Source organism: Melanerpes formicivorus, unplaced genomic scaffold (genome assembly GCF_026170545.1).
Source record: "Melanerpes formicivorus ecotype bairdi unplaced genomic scaffold, bMelFor1.0.p_v2 SCAF_17, whole genome shotgun sequence".
NCBI classification, from domain to species: Eukaryota; Metazoa; Chordata; class Aves; order Piciformes; family Picidae; genus Melanerpes; species Melanerpes formicivorus.
The window spans coordinates 5,300,470-5,321,535 of NW_027142369.1; the positions used below are offsets into that span (position 1 = coordinate 5,300,470).

At 44.0% G+C, this 21,066-nt stretch overlaps 2 protein-coding genes across 3 annotated transcripts in view; both read left to right on the forward strand.

The window, feature by feature from the left end:
* Nucleotides 1–8,100, forward strand: part of TDP1 (tyrosyl-DNA phosphodiesterase 1) — a 43,417-nt gene extending 35,317 nt beyond the window's left edge. For both annotated transcript variants that reach the window (XM_068148761.1, XM_068148762.1), the window contains exon 16: nucleotides 7,625–8,100. In XM_068148761.1, coding sequence (XP_068004862.1) covers nucleotides 7,625–7,698 — 74 coding nt within the window. In that variant the 3' untranslated portion in view covers nucleotides 7,699–8,100. The remainder of the gene's footprint in view (nucleotides 1–7,624) is intronic.
* A 3,671-nt stretch (nucleotides 8,101–11,771) lies between these two features.
* The window catches only part of KCNK13 (potassium two pore domain channel subfamily K member 13), a 57,635-nt gene continuing 48,340 nt past the window's right edge, over nucleotides 11,772–21,066 (forward strand). Inside the window, exon 1 of the mRNA XM_068148764.1 lies at nucleotides 11,772–12,108. Within this exon, the coding sequence (XP_068004865.1) occupies nucleotides 11,772–12,108 (337 nt within the window). The remainder of the gene's footprint in view (nucleotides 12,109–21,066) is intronic.

Below are 21,066 nucleotides of genomic sequence, written 5' to 3' on the forward strand. Positions count from 1 at the left end.
GATAAGGAGTTACATAACATTATGAAATATGGGAAGGGCTTTGGCCCAGCCTCCTTTGGTGTCTTGGCCTGACATTGTGGGAGGCAGGACCCTTAAAAAAACTGAAGATTGCTACTGGTGCAGGCTGCTGCTTCTCTGATTAGACAACAGCACCTGGGTTTGCAGGGACGCCTGCCCCGATGGGAGATGGCCAGCTCCGCCATTTCGCAATCTTCAGTACCACCATGTTTCTTATCGTGTTTAGATGAAGTTAGTTGTGCTTTACTGGGGATCAGGCTCTGCTTTTGGGTTGTGCCTTGGTCTCGGGTTTCATGCCTTACAGCGCTGTGGTGCAATGTGGCTGCCTTTATAATAAATAAAGCCGTACCTATCGGCACCTCTGGTACATGTAACTAATTCCTCATCCAAAAGAACTCACTAAAACAGTGAGTTCTAGCTGCACAGTGGCTTCCAGCTCCTGTTTGTTTTCCATACTCTCTGCATTGGTATGGAGGCACTTCAGGTACCACGTTTTGAGAAGAACAAGCTTCAGTTCCTTTTCAGCTTTTCATAGGTATTTCCCTGTTGGTTCCCAGTGCATCTCAACCCCTGGCTCTTTTGTGTTGCTCAAAACTCCATCCCTCCATCCCTTTCCACCACAAAGTCTAGCTTAAAGTCCTACTTAGAAGTTGGGCCAGCTCGTTGGCAAAGAGGCTCTAACCCTACTTGGTTAGGTGAATCCCATCATCTAACAAACCTGATTTCTTACTGGTAGATCCACAGTCATGGAAGCCAAAACCTTGAGTATGGCACCAACTACACAGCCAGGCACTCACCTATTCAGTATGATGTATGTTACATTTGTTAACTTGCAAAGATGATTTTTCTACTTTAAAAGCTTACTACTTATCCAAAAAATCTTAAATGGTATTTCAGGTTTCCCAGAGAAAAAAATACTGGCTCAGTGTAGAAATGACAATGCACTGTATTATACTGTCCTATATAAAACCTGCTGTCCATTTAAGTGTTGTTAGTGTTTTGGGAAGTGGTGGCAGAGATTGTGCCTGAGTTAATAGTTAAGTGAAGGGGAAGAATATATTATGACTGTTGTGCTATGGGACATGTATGCTCTGCCTGCTACCTCATGCTCAAACTGGTGGGTTTGGGGAGATTTTTCTAAAAGGTCATACTTAATTTATTTATTTTTTTTAATTTTAAAAGAAAAATTTATATTTAAAATCTGTGTGTATTCTCAAAATGTTACATAGCCTGTCTTCTTCCTGCAAATAGTAACTGTATCATTAATATTGTTCTTTCAGTTGTTGCATTTAACCTGTTGTGTCAGTGAGTTTTATGCGTGTTTCAACTAAATGTAAAGGTGGTTGGTGTTTTTTTTTTAATAGAAAGCTTATTTCTATAGTGAAGTTGTTTGTCTGTAGTTCAGCTTTCTCCCTTGATACGAACAGATGCCAGAATTGACATTTTAGAGGTTTTGGCAATGGAAGGAATGTCAACTGCTTGTGCCTTTTCACATCTCTTTCCTGAATGTTCTGTTTCAGTCTTCAGCCTCCTGGTTTAAAGAATTCCCATGCGATGGGGTAGAGTTGTAAAATAATCTGTCCTTAACAATAAAGTTATCAGAGTCTCTGGAGGGTTATATAAATAGATTTATTTTAATAAAGTCTTTAGGAGCAGAAATGAAAGTAATTATACTTTCCCTAAAGAAACCTCATTGACTGATCCTTATAACTGAAGGAGAAAAGGCTCTGGGGACTTTTCCACAAATTCACATTCTTAGACCATGGGAAAACAAAGTACACATCGCTTTCATATAATCAGAAAAATCCTGTCAAAAGCCAGAGAGACGAGAAGCAGGGAGAATAATGAACAGATGGTCAGGAGCAAAGCAAAGTAGAAAATAGGCATCTCAAAATACGCTATTCTTTTTCTTCTACTTGTGCAAATTTGAATCTTGGATCACACATACGGAATGTTACAGAATTATTAATATAATGTAACCAAGTGCAGGAAACTCAGTTCCTTGAAATAATGGCAGAAATTTTGTTATTCTGGCACAGCTTTCTGTCATATTAATTTGGACTAGACTTCCACCATGAATACTGCAGGGAAGTAAATGCATCTTGAAAAGCAATAAAATACATCTTAGGTCATAAAATGATAAACTCACCAGTAAATGATGTAAATCTGTCCAGTTTCAGCTGTGAGAATTCATGAGGTTGATAGGCAGTCTCTTTAAACCCATTAGGTTTAATAATAATGAAATTATTTGGCCCCTGTGCTACTTTTCTCTCACCTCATACCACAGGGAGGAAAATAAAAGGTTTGTCCAACGTGCCTGGTTTGCCTCATTTGTCAGGGAGTTTCATGCAAAAACTCAAGTCTAGCCAAATCAGAAAAACAGCTTCTCTTGGAGAAACAGTCATGAAGATTTTCTTCCTCTTTTTTCTTCCAAAGATTTCTAAAGAATTGTGTAAGACAGAGAACTTCTTCCTTTTGCCTTTTTTTTTTCCTTTTTTTTTTCCCAGAGCAGTGGATTATGCTTTCCTGAAAAGCAATCATAGGCTCGGCTGTAGTTACTGAAGCATACATCAATGCACTTTAAGATGTCCATGGTAGGGTAATGTTACAGAGAGTTCCAAACCCCCTTTTCCCCAGCTCCATCAGCGGAGGTTTGATGGGGGAAGACAAAGGCGCGAAATTGCCTTCCCCTCCCGCTGGGGGACAGGTGACAAGGCGCCCGTTCTCCCCGCCGGAAGCTGAAGCCCCTCACGTGTATTCACCCGTGTGGGGAGGCCCGCGCTGGCATTTGGAACTGTGATTGCCTGGGTTCCTCCCGTCCAGTATTTAGTGGCACATCTAGTGACACATTGTCTAGGAAAATCTTAGTGACCAGAAAGCAGTCTGGGCTCTCGTGTTCGCTCTCATTTTTTGATCAGTTTTGGCGCTCATTTTTGGACTCGCTCTGCCCGCGCCCTGGATTCGTGGCAAAATTGGAGAGATCAGCACTCGGACCTGGCTTGTCCCGGGCTCTGCCTACCCTGGGCTCCTGCTCCCTGCCTGCTGCTGGAGTGACCCTGCCTGCCGTAGAACTGCGGCTGTTGGCTGGAACGGGCTGGCAGTGCGGCTTCCCTTGCACTGCTCAGACAGTGCTGCTCCGCGAGTCTTGCCTCGTGGCAGCTGTGCCCAAGGACACTTTGATTTTGGCGGGCGCCTTTTCCTTTGGATTTGTGCCGCCTTATCCACACATTGCATTATAAGCTCACAGTTGTGGAGCCTGCCGCTGAAGAGAGACCCAGGGACTATCTCCAAATTCCTGCTCCGTCCTCGTGAGTACAACCGGCATTCTCTTCGGCTTTCCCTAGGGTCCTGGCTTGCCTCCGATTTTGTAAGTGGGATGAAGCTGTTTTGTGGCTTAGCCTTTTCCAGCTTCTGAGTTCTCTAAATTGTACTAAAGTTGCCCATAAGCATCCTGGTAGAATTCGCGACCGAATAGAACCTGTAAATAAGTGTAATCACTTTTGTACATCATTTTGGGGCAGGGGGGTTGGGAAAACCGAAATAACGACACTTTTATGTTTCCCGCCAGGGGATATAGCGCCCCTGTGACACATATTTAAAATCTTCCCATTGCTTTCGTTAAATTTTCATTTGTGTTTTGACTTGGCACAAAGCCACATTTTACAATACATGGACAGGTAACCTACCATCTGCTTGTGCCAGCCAGAGTCACTTGATCTTCCCGAGGGCAGCAAAGAATGAAATCGAACTGGATCTTAAACCATAGCTGGTAGCAGCATAGTCACTTCAAATTGAGATGAGGAGTTTGTACAGTTCTTTTCTGTGAGAAAAACAACACAAGACTTACTTTCATGTCAAGTACTTCATTCTAACTACATAGGATGGCTTTAAAAAAACACCCAAGAAAAACAAATCACAAACTAGAAGTAGCCCCACAACTAACCAACAGCACCCGAAAGCCACTCACAAGCACACTATTAATGCTATTTTGGGGCCTAAAACCAGCCAGAAAGTAATGATTTTGTGGTTAATTAAATCAATGAATCAGTGAATTTATGGCTTTTCTTCCTAGTGAGTTGTCCTTAATTTTCTTATTACATGTAAGTATGATTAGGTTTCTGCTTAATTTGTTCTGGTTTCTGCTTTTTTTTAGGGAGACTTAATTAGGTGAAACATTTCTCTGCATTATTATTTTGACAGATTTAGGGTTTATTAATGTCATGCCTTTGTTACAGAACTCTGTTTCAGTGCTACTGAACAGGGGATGAGCTAAAAATATATTTATCAGCAGTTCTTTGAGTTGTGACTGGGTTACAAGGCAGGAATTTGTATAAGCTATTTCTGAGCTCTTAATTCAAAATGCTTAAATCCTGTGCAAGAGAAGCCCATAAAGTAGGGGGAGGAAGTAATTTCTAATAAACAGATTATTTCTTGGTTTTCTCTTCAATGTATGCATTTAAATCAAGGAAAGAAATTAGCTGTTCAGTTGACTAAATATATGTATATATTTATATGCAAGACAATGAGGCAGGTTCCACCTCAGTTCAGATTAGAGTCAAACTACGTACATCTCTCTCTGTATGCCAGTTATACCAATTACATGAGTTTTTGGTTGTTTTGCTCTTTAAATTTTTTTTTTGCTCTAAAATTTTTTTTTTCCTGAGCTTTTATAGCAATTTGTAAGAATCTATTAAAAGGGATTTCATTACTTTTGAGTGGGAAAATCTATTTTACCATTGATAACTGGAGACCAAAGCAGTCAAATCTCATGCTATGAGAGCCTGGAAGAACAGTGGGAAAACAAGATAGAAGTTTACTTTAGTGTAAGTTGAAGCAGTGTTTGATATTCAGTTGCCACACTGCAGTGAAAGAGCAAATTGACCTTTTCCTTGTAACTTCAGATATTTGGTGTTTGATACTTTGCCTAGCTTTTAATGACTGGGAGTTGGGACTATGGTGAAATTACATTTGGTAAATATTTGTAGTGATTTCAGGGAACTAGTAAGGCCCTTTCATTTATTACACATATACTACTGCTGTGTTGGATAAAAACAAGAAGTTACATATTTGCTTCCAGCTCTGGTAGTTTCAGATAGCTACATGGAGCCTTTCTAGAGTTTGAAATAACTTGACCGGCAGCATTCTATATGAATCTTTGAAGGAATTCATGCTCTCTCATTATGCTTAATATGGTTGAAACTCTTAGGAGAATACCCTTTCTTCTGAGAAGATGACAACTGAAAGCTTTCTATTTGTGTAAGCAGCAACTATACATTGTCATTGTAGCGTATATATTGGTGCAGGTGACAGAAAGCAGGGGTTGGAACCCATCTTGCCTGTGTTGACCTCCACGTCCTTCCTAAGTGGAACCAAAAGCCCATTAAGCCTGAAATGTGAGGTTGAAACTGTTTTAAGACAGTGTGACATCAGGTGCTTCCTCACATGGGCTCCCAGAGTGCATACATGGCAGAACCTGTTTCTCTTCCAGCTTTTTATAATAACTGTAAAGAAATTAGCACTTTGTGTGAGAAGAAACTTGAGTTGCAGAGTCCCCATTTAGTTTGACTACTTCTATGTATTGTTTTGCTAGGATTACAGACTTAAAGACCAGAAGGAGCCACAAGATTGTGTGATTTGATTCAGCACATTATTTGAGCTCAAAGCTTCTTTGGTTTGGTGGGATCTTACAAAATATGCTTCAGCTTATTAGTTGAGAGCATATTCATGAGGTGGGAAATTCACTAGATGGTCAGTATTTTGCTTCAATAGTTGGTCAACCCAAGAATTTAAAAAATTGTGGCTCTCTCTTTTAAGGGTAGAAATATGATGTGCAGTACAGTTTTTGAACTTTTTATATGATTTGATCCGTCTTGTTTGGAGGGTAAGATCTGTAACTGAAGCCTGTAATAGTGTGTCACCCTAACAGGTCAGAGGTAAAAGTGCACAAAGAATTTTTATTTGGGCATTTTTCCTTCAGACTACTTCTTCCCAGCTGTTTTAAGTTGCCAGCACAAACTAGTTTTATTATGCATGATATACATGGCTTGCATCTTCCTGTTGCTGCAGGGAATGACTTGTACATTTTACATCTGGCAGTTTTAAAGTAAGGATTGACATCATTCCTACTCTGAAATGACAAAGGACCTAATTAATTTTTAGCAGATAACATTTGTCATATGCAACATGTACATTATTAATTCTTTGCAAATTGCTATTTTGAGAAATTGTGATTGTTCAATAGCTGAACAGCAGAAGGGCATTTGTGGGCAGCAGATGCATCCTCAGGGAAAAACATGTAAATTTTTAAAAAGAAAATTATCTGGTAGCTGATGGTGCTACTTAATATCTTGGCAGATAAACGATATAGATGCAATGATCTCATTAAATTCTCTATTGTTAACCAACAGATGCAGGTGGTCATAAGAAGAAAGACTATGATAAAGCTCAATGTATTGATGATACTAAGATAAAAGAAACCTATAGACCAGCAATATGTATTGAGAGTTCCTTGGAAGGAATACAGAAAATTATCCAGTCTGGTATTTAGGAAGCTTGAACATAACAGCCAATCATACCCAGAAGGATATCTTTATAAATATAATTTCTTTGTGTCTTGGAAAATTGTTTCCCTTTAGAATCTTTCAGATGAATACTGCTGTTTTGTTGTATAAAATTATCTTGCCATTGAGCTCCACTGTCACATCTCAGTGGCAATATTGCTGTTACCTCTCTGACCAAGACAAGTTGACCTGATCCTCTCATAAAAGCACAGCATTTCATTTAGAGCTTGACTTCTGATTCACCTCATCAAGTTTATTCCAGAAGACTTATATTACACTAAGGGATCCAGCCTCAAGATTTTTGGTTTCTTTTGCTTGGGAAAACATACAAGATGCTTGTGGTAGTTGAGGAATATAGTATTTGTGATTTAGTTGTGATACAGTCTACTTACTGAGGAAACCATCTGCTTTACGGGAGGAACTGGATACTTCAATACATGAGTACATCAAGGGGGCTTTTTTAGAGCCTTTTTAGAGGCCTTTTTTGGGAAAGGCCTCAGAAAAATGCAAAGAACTTTTTTTTTCTCATCACACCAACACTTTTAGAAACAAAGTAATTCCCTCTTTTAAGCTGTAGTACTGGTATTTGGCTTTCTTCTGTCCCCCAAAAGTGGTCATTGTCCTGACCTTCAGGATTCATTCCCTTGTTTGTGAATATAGATCCCCCATCTGTCTTTCCCTCTCCTTGAGATCTTTCAGGTATGGTTTTTGCATTGAGAGGAAGAAGAGGAGTTTCTTTTTAAATGCCATGTTCACCCAAAGCCAGGGGAGAAAAGAGATTGAAATATAACATTTACCTTCTGCAAATTCTGAAAGGCAGACTTTTCCAGCAGTGAGTGAGTTTGCCACGTTAGAATGTGTCTGTAGAATGGCTTGAAGAATTCTGATTATTTATGACTAACCTTTAAAGGCACATGGGGCTATGTGTAAATCAGTGGGAATTTTGACTTTCTTCTTCTTCCTCCAAAGAGAGGGAAGGAAGAGGATCGAAGTTCTACATTTAATAACTGAATTTCTCATTAGCATGTTTGTGTTTTGGATTACAGATCAGCCATGGATTTGGAATATTCCTTACACAGATGCCCCTGATACACATGGAAATATGTGGGTTCCATCGTGAACATTCTTGTGATATTTCACTTGCTGACACTGAGCCTACCACACTACTTGCAAGACTGCTTATTTCTCTTTTTTTTTAGCCATAATGTCTGCTCTAATGGCTAACTTAGAGTTGAAAGAAACATTTAAGAAATGGACGATAGGGATATTCTTGGAGAATCTCTAACTACAGTATTACAAATAAACCTGCATTTTTTAAATACCTTTTTTTATGCTTTTTCCTTACTGTGGTTCCTAATGTGCTTTTCAAGATTAAAACAAGTGTAGACTATTCTCAGAGATTCTCTCTGCATCTTTAATTGTAATGAGTCTTAAAGTTTTTGTGAGACTATCAGTTGACCTCAGTCTCTGGAGTAAAAGTTATTGTATGTAAAATCTAAATAAAGTCAACCTTGTTTATATATCCTTCACTCCATCTTCTTTCAACTATGTACATTTAAAACTGGATTGCAACTTTGCTTTGCAAATTATCACTTCTAATACAAGCTCTAACATTTGCTGTTTGGGCTTCTTTTCAGTTATTTCCTAATCTTCTTTCCCCACTCCCAGTCTTTGCAGACACCCATGTACTGTCCAAAACTCTAAACTGAAGTGGATGGGCTTGGGTGCGGGCATCTTTTAAAGTGCTGTGGGATGTATGAGCAACTGGTCCTGCAGCCTGGGGATCTTTCAGTATAGTGTGTTACTCTCTCTGGATCCCAAATAATCTGTCCGGGTTGCTGTTCAAGTGCTTCCTTGTTTATTCTGCAGTCTTTCCCCAAACTGGTTTGCAGTACACTGAGAGTGCACTACTTGCTAACATTTATCTAATGTCAATCCCTGTTTCATTCCAAAATTCCCATAGAAAATGTGTGTCTAGGAAATGGTTGCACAAGGAGAAGTTTTCTTTCTTTTTCCTATGCCATCATAGACCAAGCCACAGAGAACATCAATGAGGTACTTTTCCTTTTCTGTTTTCCCTGTCCTTTCCCTGTTCTACCCTTTCTAGTTGCATTCAGGTTCTCTGATGCAGTTACCAGATGATCGTTGTAATCAAAAAGGTTATGACTACATTGAGGAAATTATTGTATGGTCTCTAAATAAAAGGGTAAATGGAGCTAGATAGTAGAATAGCCTTGCTTGTAACAGAGGAATTTTACACTTACCTTTCACAGCGAATTATGGGAACTTAGGTGTTTAGGTTGCTCATTTCTTAGTTTGTGTTGGCAATTCAAATGTCCAGTAGTCATTATTACTGCTTTATCTGGTTTTGAGAACTTTCCAAATAAAGTGAGCCAAGTACAGCTCAGAGTGCTGCTGGAATGTTCCCAGAATAAGCTTTCTGCTTTCACCTTCTCTCAGTTCTGTATGCAGAATCATTTTTAATGCTACACGCAGAAACTGTTTTGATTCTGCTACTGCTGAGCCTGAAAAGAACAGGGATCAGGGAACATAACAAGAAAGTGGAGTGGTGCACTTTAAAAACTGAGATAACAACTTGATAGCCATTGTTACACTTCCTTTTTAACAGAGTATTATAATCTCAATTCTTTTATTTCTGTGAGAATTTAAGAAGTTCTAAGTAGGAAATTATCTTGTGAGAAAAGCTCTAAGATTTTTAGAAAGTTGGCTAGCAATTAATGAGCATTTATTCTTACTTTGTGAAGAATGCCATTTACTAATGTTGCATATATGAGTTTTTCTGTTTTGGTCATAGAGTAGTTTGACTAGCTCTGAGGAATTTATGGTTAAATTCCAGTGGCATTTTTTAAGTTCCCAAGAACATGGCATGATTTAACTTTCAGTTCTCTAGATTAATGCAGTGTCAGAAGCACCTTCCAAAGTTCATCAGTAGGAACAAATAAACCCAGGGATCGTTTCTGCCAGGAAAACTCAAGGGAATCGTTGTAACCCAAAGCAGCTTGAACTATGGTATAAGCATGGAAGTGAGGCACTGCAAAGTGGTAGAGGTGGAGGAAAGAGCTTTGGGGTTTGTCTTGCTGGACAGTTACAAGGTGTGAGGCAAACTAATGATTCAAAGAAAGAATGAATTTGGTTGAAACAGATATGCATGTAGCTCTGTTTAAACAATGCTTTCCACAACAGCAAAAAAATCTTGTTTTGAAGAAACTATCAGAATATAACTAAAACTCCAGGGTAGAAACAGTCTTTTGCAGTCAGTCCTATGCAATCCAAACACAGGATCCTGAGTTTTGTGACATGATGAAGCTGCATGGAAAGCTCTTGACAAAAACATTGGCCAGAAAATACTGTTTAATAACCATTCTCTAGATGTACAGTCTCTGTGTGTGCTAGGATAGACTTAATTATACTTAACTGTCCAGCTATAATACAATTTTTCTTGTGCAGCATATTTTGAGGTTCCATTTTTCATACCACCCTAATAATTTTTTTTCTACTTTTTTTGTCAGGGCCTGAATATTTGTAAAGTGGAACTATGAATGAAGAGAAGGAGAAAACAAATAAATGAGTCAAACCCAGAGCAGAATGTCTGACTTTCTTCTCAGATCTTTGATTTAGTGTGATACTTAGGTCTGAGACCTGTATACTTCTCCTTTATTTTGAAAAGATAGTTTGAACTGGAAAAAACAACAACAAAAAACAAACAACAAAACAGGCAATAGTATTGTCTGTAGAAGCAATTTCAGTCTGCACAACATCTTTTACTGCTCAGGGGTAGGGCAAATGCAGCAGGTTCCCTGATAATGATGTCACCAAGTGACTACTGCGGTCCTTACAGCTACTACTACAGTACGAGCTGTTTTAATAATACCTCATTAACCTGCTCCCTAAAATAAAATAAATGTAGCTTCTCTTTCACTGGAAAGGAAGAGTGTTGATACAATAACATGTTTTGCAGTGCTGAATTCTAGCCCTCAGTTATTTTAAGAGAATTTAGCACTGTAGTAATCGCCAGATATTGTCGAGTTTAGTTTTTTTCTTTTTATAGTAACAATATTTTTTCCAGAAAGCCTGGATCGAGAGCTCTTTGGCCCTGAAGATAACACATTTTTAAACCACAACCGCAGCTGGAGAGCTGCCTCTTGTCCTCCACATACCGTTTCCCTTTGAGTGCACAGTGCGGGAGGATGGAAACGAAATAACTTGTGGGAGGGCAATCAGTAGCCAGACCTGCAGAGAAAGATATGCTTTCTTTCAGCAAAGGGGAGTATTTGTCTTGCTTTGATAGCAGGGACATCTGATCAGCTGCTCACTTTTACTCCGAGTCTCTGTCGGGCCCCCGTTATCCCAGGCGGCAGGGCGCACCGCAGCCCCTTGGCTCGGGGGCAGGCCAAGGAGCGGGCGGACGGAGGGCGGCAGCCCCCCCCGGCGCCACGGGGGGCCAGTCCCACAACCCTCTGAGGGGTAGGGGTCGCGGGGCAGCCACCCTCGGCGGCCGGTCCAGGGTAGGTGCTGCCCCGCCCTGTCCGGCCCGTAGCACCGGGGAGACCCTCGAGCATAGTAGCTTCAGTTGGAGCGGCAGTCGCGCACCAGCTGAGGTTTCCCGGTGGCCATGGAGCGGAGGGCCCAGGGTCGGGGGCAGCCGTCCCCCGTGGACCGGCACGGAGGTGCCCCGCGGCGGCGGGGGAGGGCGGCGGGGCGAGCTGTTGCCACTCCCGCCTCGCCCCCCCCTCCCCAGCAGGCAGGAGGCGCCTGGTGGTGCCTGTCCCTGCGCCCCGCTCCGACGTGCTCGGGGCGGGGGGAAGGAAGGGGATATGAAACTGGCAGAGACGGGAGCCCGGCCCGGGGCCAGAACGCGGCGGGGCTGAGAGGTTCTCCGGGACGGGGCGAGACGGGACAGGACGGGTTGTTCCCTCGCCCGCAGGATGCACCGCAGCCCCGAGCCCGTCCGCCGCGGTGCCGTGCGGTGGGCGGCGGGGCAGCGCCCTGCCCCCGGGGCGGAGGTGTCGGTCGGCTCCCGGGAGCGTTGCTCGCGGCCGCCGGGCTCCGCGGTCCCCTGATCTCTGTGGCCCCGGTGCCTCGTACTCCTGGCGGGCGGCGCCGTGATGCCCGGCGGCGGGAAGGCCCCGACGTAGCGTGGCGGCGCGGTAGCCGGGTCCCGCGGGGCGGAGGATGGCGTGTCGCGGCGGCTGCTGCTCCAGCGCGGGTCGCCTGAACGCGGACAACGCGAGGTTCCTCCTGCTGGCGGTGCTGATTGTGTTGTACATGTTGTGCGGCGCCGCCGTCTTCTCGGCCATCGAACTGCCCACGGAGCGAGAGGCTAAGGAGCGCTGGGAGGAGCGGCTGGAGAACTTCACCCGGCGACACAACCTCAGCCGCACCGAGCTCCAGCACTTCCTCCGGGAGTACGAGGAGGCTAGCGTGGCCGGCATCCGCGTCGATGACATCCGGCCCCGATGGGATTTCACCGGTGCTTTCTACTTCGTGGGCACCGTTGTTTCCACTATCGGTGAGCGGAGGGACGGGCGGGGGCCGGGGCGGCGGCAGGGCGAGGGCTGCCGGCGGGGACGCGCAGCGCCCTCTTTCCTCCCCATCTCCCTGGGCTTACAGCGGGCATCGTGACGGTGCTGGTCATGGTCCTGTTTCCTCACTGCGTTTTTTTCCCCCCTCATTCTGTCAAAAAGGTGCTGCCACGGGAAGCACCTCGCTTGCGGGGAGCGCTCCCTTGACAAGTGCCTCCGGCGCTATGCTCGGGGAAAGCGGGCGGCGGGCAGGCAGGCAGGCAGCGACTGTCGGGGTTTCCCGCGGCAGTGTCGTTTCCCTGCGCTGAGCAACTTGTCCTCGGCGTGCGGTGGCAGACTGTGGGACAGCAGTCCCTCCCAGAGCCGAGAGCTTTAACTAAACGCTGTACGACTACATATCTCGAAAATCTTATTATAGCTAATCTTAGATCTGGAGGTAGGTGGGTTCATGGGCTGTAAACTCAGAAACGACCTTTTTGCGGATCTGGTATGCTCTTAATGAGAAATATAAAGCAGGTTTTGTACTGTCCATCTGCGAAGTGTAGAGCCTGGAAAGGTTGGGTTGCAAACCACTCGGCTTTCACCTCTTCTGACTTTTAGAGGCAGAAGTAACAAGCTGGTGAGACCTGCTTATTTCGTTTGTGAATAAACCAAAGTTTATTCAGTTTGAAGGGGCCTTGGGGAACATCATACTGAATTTGAAATTCCGAAGGGGCTGCTGATAGTATGAAAATGATGTAAAAGGGACAGCACCAAGAACTGATATGAGAACCCCAGGGAGTCCATGGGTGTCGACAGAAAGCCTTCAAGCAGCTGTGGACAGCTGACAGCCACGGAGAAAAAGAGCTTGCCTTAAAGACAGGCAATCTTATGTGTGTTTACTGCTGTGACAAATGGGGTCACTAAATCTTAGTAATGGTATCTCCAGTTCCCATCAGTCTTGCTCCAAGTGTGAAACACACTGAGGAATGATTGTTTAATTAACAACAGCAATTCTTCAGGAAATCTCCATTAGCCCTTGTCCCCTAAAGAGGAGTTTTGAGATGCCTTGCTTTATGTCAATTGTTTGTAAATTTGAACTGTCCTGCAGGTTGTAGAATACCTGATGCTTTCTCTACCTAATGCTGGGTTTCTTAGCTCTGGAGTTAATTTTGTTGTGAAAGTTATCTCCTACATTTTGCTGGATTTTGCTTAGTGTGATGCAGCACTAAGGTTACTTATACACTAAGTGGAAATGTAAAAAAGTAAGGAGGTAATCTGAAATACCTGGCCAACTGGGAGACTACCTAGACTGGCCAGGAGGTTATCGTCAGGAATAAGATGCGATTGAAGCCTCACCATCCCATGAGACAGGGGTCTGAGTCTAACCTACAGGAAGATGCCCACACATGTGCAGTGGGCTGCTCTGTAAGCTCACTTTGGTTTCCTATCAGTCCTTTGTCTTTCTTGCCTAGAAATCAGGTGGTAGCAGTACCGTCTCAAGATGTGAGAGCTCAGAGCAACTTATTTCTCAGGAAGGACTTGAAGTAACACCCCCATGTCTCAGCAGGGTCCCCTGAACACCATTCTGGGAAAAAAAGATGTGACTCAGTGATTTCTGTTGAAATACTTCCGTTTTGCATAAATGAATACATTTTTTGAGTGTTCAGCAGGATTAAAGTGTAGTGTTGCAATCATCAGCAAGCACTTTGAGATCTAGGGACCCCTGTGGTACCTTAGGGCAGTAGTGCCTCCAGGAGATAGGGAGCTACTGCCCAGGTGCCTGGAGACCTGTGCATTGGTTCACCACTTTTCTTTTGTGACAGACACTTGGGAACACAGTTTCACTGGAGATAGGTAGACACTACTACCCTTGAGCCAAACAGGGGGTTAGCATACTGGGGTATCTGCAACATCTAGGTCCTCCTCTGCTCTTTGAAACAGTTGGGAAAAAATAATAATTTCAGTTGCATCAAATTAATAATTTATTAGTGCATCAAAACACCCATTTCTCATGTACATGTATGGAAGAGATCTTAAAGCTAATCCATCCCTCTGACTATTACCCATTCCTGGTAATCCAAGCTGGTGGTGATGAGCTTGATAAGGAGGGCACCAGGACAGTCAGAAAGGAATTCAAGGTCCTCAGACAATTGGCAGGAGCTCAAGTAGTGTTCTGCTCAGTTCCCTCAGTGGCAGGGGTCTGCACTGAAAGGAACAGGAGAACCCATGCCATCAACAAATGGCTCAAGGGATGGTGCCAGCAGCAGAATTTTGTGTTCTTTGATCAAGGGGCACCTTTTACTGCACCTGAGCTGCTGGACCTAGATGGGGTGAATCTGTCTAGAAAGGGCAAGAGGACTCTAGCACAAGAGTTGGCAGGGCTCATTGAGAGGGCTTTAAACTAGATTTGAAGGGGGTGGGTGATGAAACCAGCCTCTTTGGAGGGGAGAGAGAGGGACATAAACTAGAGTTAGATGAGAAATCAGCAGCCCAGCTGAAGCGCATGTACACCAGTGCACACAGTATGGGTAACAAGAGGAACTGGAAGTCTTGGTTCACCAGGAAAACTATGATGTAGTTGCCATTACAGAAACATGGTGGGACGATTCACACAATTGGAGTACTGCACTGGATGGTTACAAGCTCTTTAGGCAAGACAGGTGAGGCAGAAGAGAAGGAGGAGGGGTGGCCCTGTTTATCAGGGAATCTCTTGATGCCACAGAACTTGAGGTAGAAGATGAAAGGATTGAGTGCCTGTGGGTTAAAATCAGAGGGAAGGCTAACAAAACTGACATCCTGGTTGGAATCTGTTACAGCCCACCCAACCAGGATGAAGAGGTTGATGAATTATTGTATAAGCAGCTGGAGGCCATCTCAAGATCACCACACCTTGTCCTTGTGGGGGACTTCCAACCTTCCAGACTTCTGCTGGTAACTTAACCCAGCAGAGAGGAGGCAGTCCAGAAGGTTCATAGAGTGTATGGAGGATAGCTTCTTGATGCAGCTCTTATGTAAGCCTACCAGGGGTCAGGCCCTGCTTGACCTGCTGTTCTCAGATAGAGAAGGGCTGGTGGAAGATGTGATGGCAGGAGGCTGTCTAGGGTGCAGCAACCATGAGATAGTGGAGTTTTCAATATGCAGGGAAATAAGGAGGACCAATAACAGAACCCTTACTTTGGTCTTCCAGAGGGAAGACTTCAGCTTATTTAAGCAACTAATTCAGAGAGTACCCTGGGTAGCAGCCCTTAAGAACAAAGGGGTCCAGCACAATTGGACCTACTTCAAACAGGAGCTCTTGAAGGCACAGGAACAGGCTGTGCCCATGTGCCAAAAGATGAGCTTCAGGGGAAGGCTCTGGGCCTGGATGGGCAAGCAGCTCCTGAAGGAATTAAGGGTAAAAAAGAGGATGTATCGCCTTTGAAAAGGGGGAGACTCAACTCATGATATATTTAAGGATGTTGTTAGATCATGTAGGAGAAAAATTAGAGAGGCAAAAGCCCAGTTAGAACTTAAACTGGCCACTTCTGTGAATGACAATAAAAAGCATTTTTATAAATTGAGGGTAAAAAGAGGGGCAAGAAGAACCTCCACTCTTTGTTGGACTTGGAGGGGAATGAGGGAAAGACTGAGGTACTAAATACCTTCTTTGCCTCCATTTTCAACATTAAGGCAGGAGGACGTCAGGATAACTGGCCTCCTGAATTGGTAGATGGAGGCAGGGAGCAGTATAATCCCCTTGAAATCCATGAAGAAGTAGTTAGGGACTGGCTGAGCCACTTCGATACTCACAAGTCCATCGGACCAGATGGGATCCATCCTAGGGTGCTGAGAGAGCTGGCAGATGAGCTGGCCATTTACCACCAGTAAATGGCTCACCTGAGAGGTCCCAGATGACTGGAAATTGGCCAATGTGATGCCCATCCACAAGAAGGGCCAGATGGATGAACCTGCAAACTACAGGCCTGTCAGCCTGACCTCAGTGCCTGGAAAGATTATGAAGCAGATCATCCTGGGGACAGTCATAGCACACCTGCAGGACAGCCAAGGGATCAGGCCCAGCCAACATGGATTTAGGAAGGGCAGGTCCTGCCTCACCAACCTGATCTCCTCCTATGATCAGGTGACTGCCTGGTGGATGTGGGGAAGGCTGTGGATGTGGTCTCCCTGGACTCCAGCAAGGCCTTTGGCGCCATCCCCCACAGCAAACTGCTGGCCAAGCTGTCAGCCCATGGCTTGGACAGGTGCAGTGTGCCCTGGGTTAGGAACTGGCTGGAGGGCTGAGCCCAGAGAGTGGTTGTGAATGGTGCCACATCCAACTGGCAGCCAGTCACCAGTGGTGTCCCCCAGGGATCAGTGCTGAGCCCCGTCCTGTTCATTATCTTTATTGATGATCTGGACAAGGGGATCAAGTCCACCGTTAGTAAGTTTGCAGATGACACCAAGCTGGGAGCAGGTGGTGATCTGTTAGAGGGTAGAAGAACTTTCCAGAGTGACCTTGACAGGCTGGACAGATGGACAGAGTCCAACAAGATGGCATTTAACAAGTCCAAGTGCCTGGTGCTGCACTTCAGCCACAGCCCTGTGCAGCGCTGCAGGCTGGGGTCAAGAGTGGCTGGAGAGCAACCAGGCAGAAAGGGACCTAGGGGTACTGGTTGATAGTAGGCTGAACATGAGCCATCGGTGTGTGCAGGTGGCCAAGAAGGCAAATGGCATCCTGGCCTGCATCAGAAATAGTGTGGCCAGGAGGAGCCGGGAAGTCATTGTGCCCCTGTACTCAGCACTGGTTAGGCCACACCTTGAGTACTGTGTCCAGATCTGAGCCCCTCAATTTAAGAAGGACATTGAGATGCCGGAATGTGTCCAGAGAAGGGCAATGAGGCTGGTGAGAGGTCTTGAGCACAAGCCCTATGAGGAGAGGCTGAGGGAGCTGGGGTTGTTTAGCCTGGACAAGAGGAAGCTCAGGTGAGACCTTCTTGCTCTCTACAACTACCTGAAGGGAGGTTGTAGCCAGGTGGGGGTTGGTCTCTTCTCCCAGGCAACCAGCACCTGAACAAGAGGACAGTCTCAAGCTGCACCAGGGGAAGTTTAGGCTCAAGGTGAGGGAGAAAGTTCTTCACAGAAAGAGGGATTAGCCATTGGAATGGGCTGCCCAGGGAGGTGGTGGAGACACTGTCCCTGGAGGTGTTCAAAAAGGAACTGGACGTGGCACTTGAAGCCATGGTTTAGTTAGTCATGAGGTGTTAGGTAATAGGTTGGACTTGATCTCTGAGGTCTTTTCCAAACTTATTGATTCTATGATTCTATGATTCAAGATCATTTCGTTTCAACCCCCCGGCATTAGCAGGGACACCTGCCTCTAAACCAGGTTACTCAAGGCCTCATTCAGCCTGGCCTTCAACACCTACAGGGAGGAGGCATCCACAACCTTTGAATAACTTAACAAAATTGAAAGTATTTTCTTTCCTTTTTCTTTTTAAAAAAAAACACCTGCGTCCACCTCAGTCAATATTATGATCTTGATTAAAACTCGTTTATTTAAACTGTACATGGAATAAAATGTGTCTTGTCATCATGACATAACCTGAAGCAAGTCCACAAACCAATGTATGATATGACTGCCCTTTGCACAGGCTGGTGGAATTTGGAGATCTCTGGAGATTATCTAGTCAAACACCTGTGCTCCAAGCAGGGTCAGCTACAGCCAGCCACGTAGGGTTTTGTCCTGTTGGGATTTGGATGTCTTCACAGATGGAGACTGGATTAGCTCTCAGGACAACATGTACCAGTGTTTGACTACCCTCACAGTAAAACATTTTTTTTTCTCTCCTGTTCAAATGGAATTTCCTATACTTCAGTTTGTGCCTGTTGCCCCTTGTCTTTCTGTGTGAACTGTTTATAAGCAGCAAGGCAAAGGAGGAAATTGCATCATCTTCACAAAATGAGGTACATTTTCTGGAGAATTTGTCAAAATTTGCATCCTTTCTCTCTGCAAGAAGCTGCAGCATGCTGGGTTGGAGGTGTAAAGTCTTGGTGCCAGGTGAGAAAAGAGAATTGTCTGCCAATGCATTACCTGAGGTGCAAGAGGTAAAATTTGTCAAGCAAAGGGTGAGACTTTTACTGTAGAGAGTGATGAGCCACCACACAGCACATTGTACAGGAGGGGTAGAAGGAGTCACAGCATCTTCTTTAAGCAGCCCAGAGAGGGTTGCTGATAGGAGCTTCATTTACTATCAGGGAAATCTGCATTGGGTGAGATGACCACACTGTCCATGTTACAGCAGTCTGTGGTGGAGTGAAGGAGGGAGTGCTGATCAATGCCTGCTTCCTCATTTTCACCTCTGTAACTGCGGTACCTCCTAGAGAGCAGAGTTACAGCTGTGCCAAAAAGAAGTGTGTGGGAGGGATAAATCCCATCAAACCACCAAGCTCATTTGAACCACAATGCTGGGCTACTGTTTGTAACCTTGAGATTACCTTGTCTTTGCCATATGTAGAGTGAACAAAAAGTGGCAACTGCATGAAATGCTTTCCCTGGGGACAAGGGCCAGGCTTACTCAGGCTTACACAGAAATCAAAGGATGTGCTGTTGCCTAACCATACCATGTCTGAACTATTTTAACTTGTACAACACAAGGTGTGTTGTTCTCCTAGGTAACATTTTTCTTCTTAAGTATTGTTTATGCTATAAGCAGACGTAGTAATTCAAAACAACCTGCCTTAGACACTGATCCATAAACAGGGCTTCATAATCCCATGTGAGGTGATGAGATAAGCTCACAGGAGCTGGCATTGTCATTTTCTAAGATTCAGTCAGTTTCTGGAGTTTTCTAATAATAGATTCTGGCCTTCTCTTTCTTATTGAGTGAGCCGCTTCATGAAAGTTGGGCATATATGGCAACTGTGTCCTGTCATTTAGAGGAAAGCAATACAAGTCTGTGCTTTTAGTTATGCTCCCTAGCTGTGCCCCTCATTCATTAACAAAATGGAAGGGTTGTCTCTCTGCTTTGCTTTACCTACTGAGAACAGAACTGTTCTTCAACACAGAGAGGCTGAATTATTTTTATGCCCATAGAGCATATTGTCATTCTTGCCTCTGAATCTCAGTTGCCTTGTTGGGAACTTCAGAAGACACCATCAGACCCTGAATCCTGCCCCAAATGCAACCATCTGTATGTTTTATTTTAACAACGTCCCTCTTTTCTGTAAAACCAGTGGCCTACAGCTGTGGAATAAAAGCATAGTGATTGAAGTTCTGCCACAAGAAGGAGAATTTGGGTTTTGGTTCCGTGCTTTGACCACAGCTCTCACATTGTGGCTGTTCTTGATGAAAGCCATATTTAGTAGACAGCAGTGTGCACACAATTTTCAGTTTTATGGGTCCTTTACTGATTCTAAGATGCTTTTCACCAAGGCTGCTCTCGGTGATGGAGACATTCCTGTGAAGAACTCCTGAGGAAAGAACAGCATGGGGGCTGTTTCAGATACCCTTCCGAGGTGCTTACCTTCATTCTGGTATGATACACAAAACCAGAGCATGCAAGGAAGAGGCTCTATTCTTGGAGTCACTAAGTCTCTGACTCCTTTCCTGGATACAAAATACTTTGTGTCATCCTGCCCTACTCATCAGGAGAAACACAAAGGTTGCACCAGGCTCTTCAGATTCTCATTCAGATAAATAATTAGAAATAAAACATTTAGTCTCAACAAGTTAGGTTGAAGGTAATGTATTGATGATTTCCCTGATTTCTTCTATTGTAGAGTGACCAGAAGGATAGGAATACCCCAAGTATCAATGCGGGTCATGATGACTTGAGTTGGACATCCATTCTCTTTCCCTTTGAATCTACCACTTCCTGCAGTGTGATTTGACAAGCATATGCCACTTGTACTCTGAAAAGGTGGAATACAGGTTACTAAATATCGTGTCTGCTCTCTTTTCCCATTTGGCATATATTAAAAAGTGATAGTTAGTTTCCACTGACAAACTATTCAAAGATCTCATAGTTTCAAAGCAGAAAACTAGGAATTCTGATGGGCAGAAATAGTATACAAGAAACAGTTTCATGAAAATGTCATGGTAATAATGATGACTGTAGGGTGATAGTTTAAACGTCTGAATAACATTGAACAAGGGGACAAAATGTAGAAGGGAAGATTTTGTTTTGAAATCTACAAGAAACAAAATGAAAAAAAAGACAATAAAATTGTTACACCAATTGCTTTGGAAGCTGGTTGGTTTGTTTGTCTGTTTGGGTGTGAGGTTTGTTTTGGTTTTGTTTTGGTTTTTTCTTGGAAGCATTGAAACAGTCCTGCTGGCCTTCATCGTGTAAACAGAACAGAACAGAGTTTATTTTCTTCCAGATAAGTAGCATTTACATTATGAGGACTGAAATGAGGATTCTAATTGAAGAAAAAAAAAAATCTCACTTGATAGATGGCCTAAAAGTGGAGCTACAAAAGGAAAGAGGAACAACAAGGCTTGCTCCATGCCCATGAGAGGAAACAGATACCAGGCCAAAACCATCGAATTAGAGGCAGTGAAGAAGGAGGCTTATTTAACATGCAGGGAGCTGGCAGAGTGGAGGGGAAAAAAATTAAAAATTAACTCCTCTCTTGTTTTGATACTTTGAGAAGAAGTTTTGTCTTGCATTAGTTATCTTTGAAGATGCATTACAGTACTCCTGCATTGATAGAATGAGTGTGGGAGTAATTCCCTTCTCTTTGGCTTGTGAGGGTGCTTCAGGAGAAGCATCTCTAGAGCAAGATGCTCTTCAGTTTTCATTCTTATCCATCATTTCCCTCTACCTCCACATGCCCCTCCTCCTTTCCCCCTCCCTTTGTTCTGTGTTTGTCAATAAAGGAAGTTTAGGCTGATGCTTTAGGGAAGCTGCACGTAAACTGAGGCCATTTACTTACATTACAGGGGCTACCGAGTAGTTGTCTGCTCGCTTAACTTGCAGTTG